Source organism: Procambarus clarkii, chromosome 62, assembly GCF_040958095.1.
Source record: "Procambarus clarkii isolate CNS0578487 chromosome 62, FALCON_Pclarkii_2.0, whole genome shotgun sequence".
Lineage (NCBI taxonomy): Eukaryota > Metazoa > Arthropoda > Malacostraca > Decapoda > Cambaridae > Procambarus > Procambarus clarkii.
The window spans coordinates 8,916,233-8,920,023 of record NC_091211.1 but is presented as its reverse complement, the minus strand read 5'-3'; the positions used below and the strand labels follow the sequence as shown (position 1 = coordinate 8,920,023).

The 3,791-nt window shown below is 41.9% G+C and overlaps 1 protein-coding gene across 1 annotated transcript; it reads right to left on the bottom strand.

The window, feature by feature from the left end:
- Positions 1-224: 224 nt before the first annotated feature.
- Positions 225-1,768, bottom strand: LOC138354206 (baculoviral IAP repeat-containing protein 8-like). The gene is made up of 2 exons (XM_069308092.1): positions 1,504-1,768; positions 225-1,107 (listed from the first exon to the last, which is right to left on the bottom strand). The coding sequence occupies exons 1-2, from the start codon at positions 1,667-1,669 to the stop codon at positions 242-244; spliced, it is 1,032 nt and encodes a 343-aa protein (XP_069164193.1). The 5' UTR covers positions 1,670-1,768; the 3' UTR covers positions 225-241.
- Positions 1,769-3,791: the final 2,023 nt, after the last annotated feature.

Genomic DNA, 3,791 nt, shown 5'->3' with positions numbered 1-3,791 from the left:
TTGCACATAGCAAATTTCTCTAAATGAGGCAGTATCTCTCCCCCACCCCTTGGACCAACGATTTTAGGGCAGTAAATAAGCAATTGCAATCTAATCCCCCCCCCCCAAAAAAAAAATAAATACTGTTCATGAAAATGTGAGCTTATTTATACTAATTTATGAATATAAAAAAACAACTCGACATTTGTACAATTTTTATTTACATAAATAAATTAGTCTCTATGCTTTTTTTTTTGTCTTCTTAGGAAATAATTGGTTGAAGGACATGCGAAATGGTGCATCTGCAAATGGGGCAGTTTCTCATAGATACAAGACAATTACTGCATGTTACCATATGTCTGGAGGGCAGCAGTACGACACTCAACGCATTGTTAAAGCACACCTTACACAAAATATCAGCAGCCCAAGACGTTGGCGTAGATGTGTTCATCACAGTTTCAACATGGGATGTCGCATCAAAGTCTGTGGCCTCTTCGCCAGTTTCAACATCCATTTCATTAGCGACTATAGTCGTCTCTTCCGCCTCTGTTTCAACAGGAGAAGGCAAAGCCCGCAAACCAAGATTAGTGGTCATGAACCCGCTCATTGATCCAACAACGTCGACACCCATTTCATTAGCTGAGGCGACTGTTTCCATGTCAGAGGGCGCGGATTGCCATTCCAGATTCGCAGGCTCTTCCCTACCTTCCACATCCTCATGATGAATTCCCCTTAAACCCATTTCGGCTTTAGTGCTCTCTTGCATATACCACAACATTAATTCTATACATCTGGCCTCCGTAAGAAACGGTAATAAATCTTTGGTGCTTTTGAGATATAGCCTTAAGGCAGGTCTCACACAGACATCAGGAAATCCAAAATGTTCAATTAATGCTGGGAAAAAACCCAAACCTTCCATCAGACCAGTTAAAAGATGTTCATCTATGGGTTTTATAGTTCGACGCTGCGAAGATTCTCTAGCATTCTTAATGAACAGTGCATCCTTTTTAATGTTGACAAAGGTGCACTCAGGATACCATTGCGCGTGCAGTGTCCAAGGGTCGTCAGCGGGTTCCCAATTACGAAAACCATTCCCACAGAAAAAGCAGCGCATGTGGTCACTTAGGCCTGTAAATTTAAGAAAAAAAATATTCCCATTCATTATTATTATTATAGCTCACATCCAGCAATGTTGTAATACAAAACACACACACACACACACACACACTTCCCGGGACCAAAGAGCCAGAGCTCCATCCCCCGCAAGCACAATTAGGGGAGTAAACACACTTTTTTTTTTTTTTAGATATATACAAGAGTTGTTACATTCTGGTTTGGCCTAGCATTTCGGGCAGGTCCCTGGAATACGATCCCCACCTCGAAGAATCGTTTTTACAACCAAGTACCAGTTTTTACTGTTGAGTTAAACAGAGGCTACAGTTAATGATTTGCGCACAGTAAATCCTCCCCGGCCAGGAGGATACACACACTAAAAATAACAAAACTCCAACAATATTTGTTTACCACAGAAGAAAAATCCTGATTCTGCCAATTCGTGAGATGTTTGCTTGACACAACCAGTCCAGCTGAGGTCGAATGTTTCCAAACGCTGTTTGTATGTTGCCAAGCCTGGATATCTAGGTTTAGCGTATGGAATTACCCCCAGAACCTGCAAATCATCTCCAGTCATTTTAGTTTCTTCCTCGCGGGGTGGGGTCTCTAAAAAAACAAAGATGCTCCATCACATATATGCATAAGACACAGGTTTTAAGTTAATTCTTTCAAAAACAAAAAAAATAAAGAAAAATTATTTGAAAAGACTTCCTGCATTTATACTTATTTTTGTCCTCCCTCCACATCGCCAATACTAATTATTCACAGATAAACTAGTAAATTATATTTATACAATATACTCACGATCAGATGTTGCTATATTCTTTGGTTCGAATAGGGGTGAAAAGAAATCCAGCCCATATTCGAATGCCAGTTTGGTGATTTCCAAAGGAACGTTATTGTCCTTTTCACCTCTTATGAAGGAACAATTTGGCGACACTTTCGCATGCCTACTACGGGGCGTATCGCCCTCAATCCAAGCATGCACAACTTTACAACAACTTGTACAACTTGTGACAAGGCTGCTTGTCACAAGTTGTACAGCTCTTCCAGCTCCTCAGATGGCGGGCAGGAACCATGGATGCAGTGAGCATTTCCTCTCTGGATTGCCACACTAAGGCGCTGAAAAAGAAAACTGGCAGCTCTAGGGTCTCTAGTTGTTTCGATTAGCTTAGACCCCAACTCCTTCAAAAAGCTAGCAGCACTTTTACCCCAGGCACCAAGTGTCTTTGAGGCAATGGGGACAAAATTGTAGTGGTGCTCAAGGTCTCTGTATTTACGTGACTTGGCCGCTTCCCGGTGATTGGCCGCTCCTCCTGCTTGTGTAGCACTGAAGTCAACATAGGTATTGACTAAAGTTGAAACGCAAGTGTAGTCCCACACCAACTGTCTACCATTCTTCCAGGGGTTCACCGTGATTCCGTCTGGGCGACCGACAGGCTCATCAGAGTAGCGGGACATTAGGTAACGGGGCTCTCTCTCTGCTGGACAACCGGCTGTGGTAAGGCTTCTCTTAATAATGTCATTGACCTCGCCGTGTCTTGCATGCCATCCTCCTGTCCTTTGGCAGAGAAGGCCATGCCGTCCGTATCTGTCGGCATCTGCCTCGCCGCAAATACACCTGTATTCGGTGTGGATTGGGGCAGCGAGGCGGAGAGCCACGGCAATTTGGAGGGCCTGCGGTGTGAGACGGGTGCCGGTTGCTGACATTGGGGTTGCTAATAGGAAATCACCTGCATAGGGAGCTGCTACAGCTCTAAATCGGGCAGTGTCATGTGGTGTTGTCGCAGCTTCTAGCAAAGTCGCAGCTTCTTGGTCGGCAATGGGGCGATCCCAGCTGGATTGCTTATGGGCTTCAGAAGGCAGTGGTTGGGGTGCTGGTCCTGCGAGAGAGACCCATTTGGTTGTGCAGTCTGTGAAGCTGGGATCATATAATATATATATAATACATATATATATTTATATATATATATATATATATATATATATATATATATATATATATATATATATATATATATATATATATATATATATATATATATATATATATATATATATTTCATTAAGGGAATATGGTCAGACTGGTTTTTTCATGGGGGGGCATTAAAAAAAATTGTAACATGTCGCACTGTGTTTGACCTTTCCTGCTTCTGAAAAAAAAAGATTGCCAGTGTTTGGGTATTAAGCTGACGTATATTGAAATTTTATGGCAAGATACTTTGAGATACATATTGCGCTATTTGAGTTTTTTTTTTTATACTAATTAAGTCCGTGAAAAAAAAATGTTCCTATGAGCTTCTTGTTGGTCGAGGCCCTTATAATAATAATATAAATATTTGCTCAGTATGTGGTAACTTTTACACACACTAGCAGGGATGGAGATATAAGGGCGCAAAGCCCCCACGACGAATATTCGCAGGGTCGACACAGGGCGGTTGACTAGGCTTTATCCAAAACATAAGGGAAAGTAAAAAAAGAGAAAAATGGAGACGTGGCTGGAAACGCACACCGGATATTTAACCCATGAAGAATTTTGCAATAATGAAACTTGCATTGTGTATCCTGTAAACTGCATATCTTGTATTCCGTACGGGATGGCGAAGGACATATCAGTGAAATACAAACACGCAAGCGCCTATGGTGAACGCAGGCCTTTGTATAATCTCAAGAGATGTGTTCCCCATGATCGCCCAATT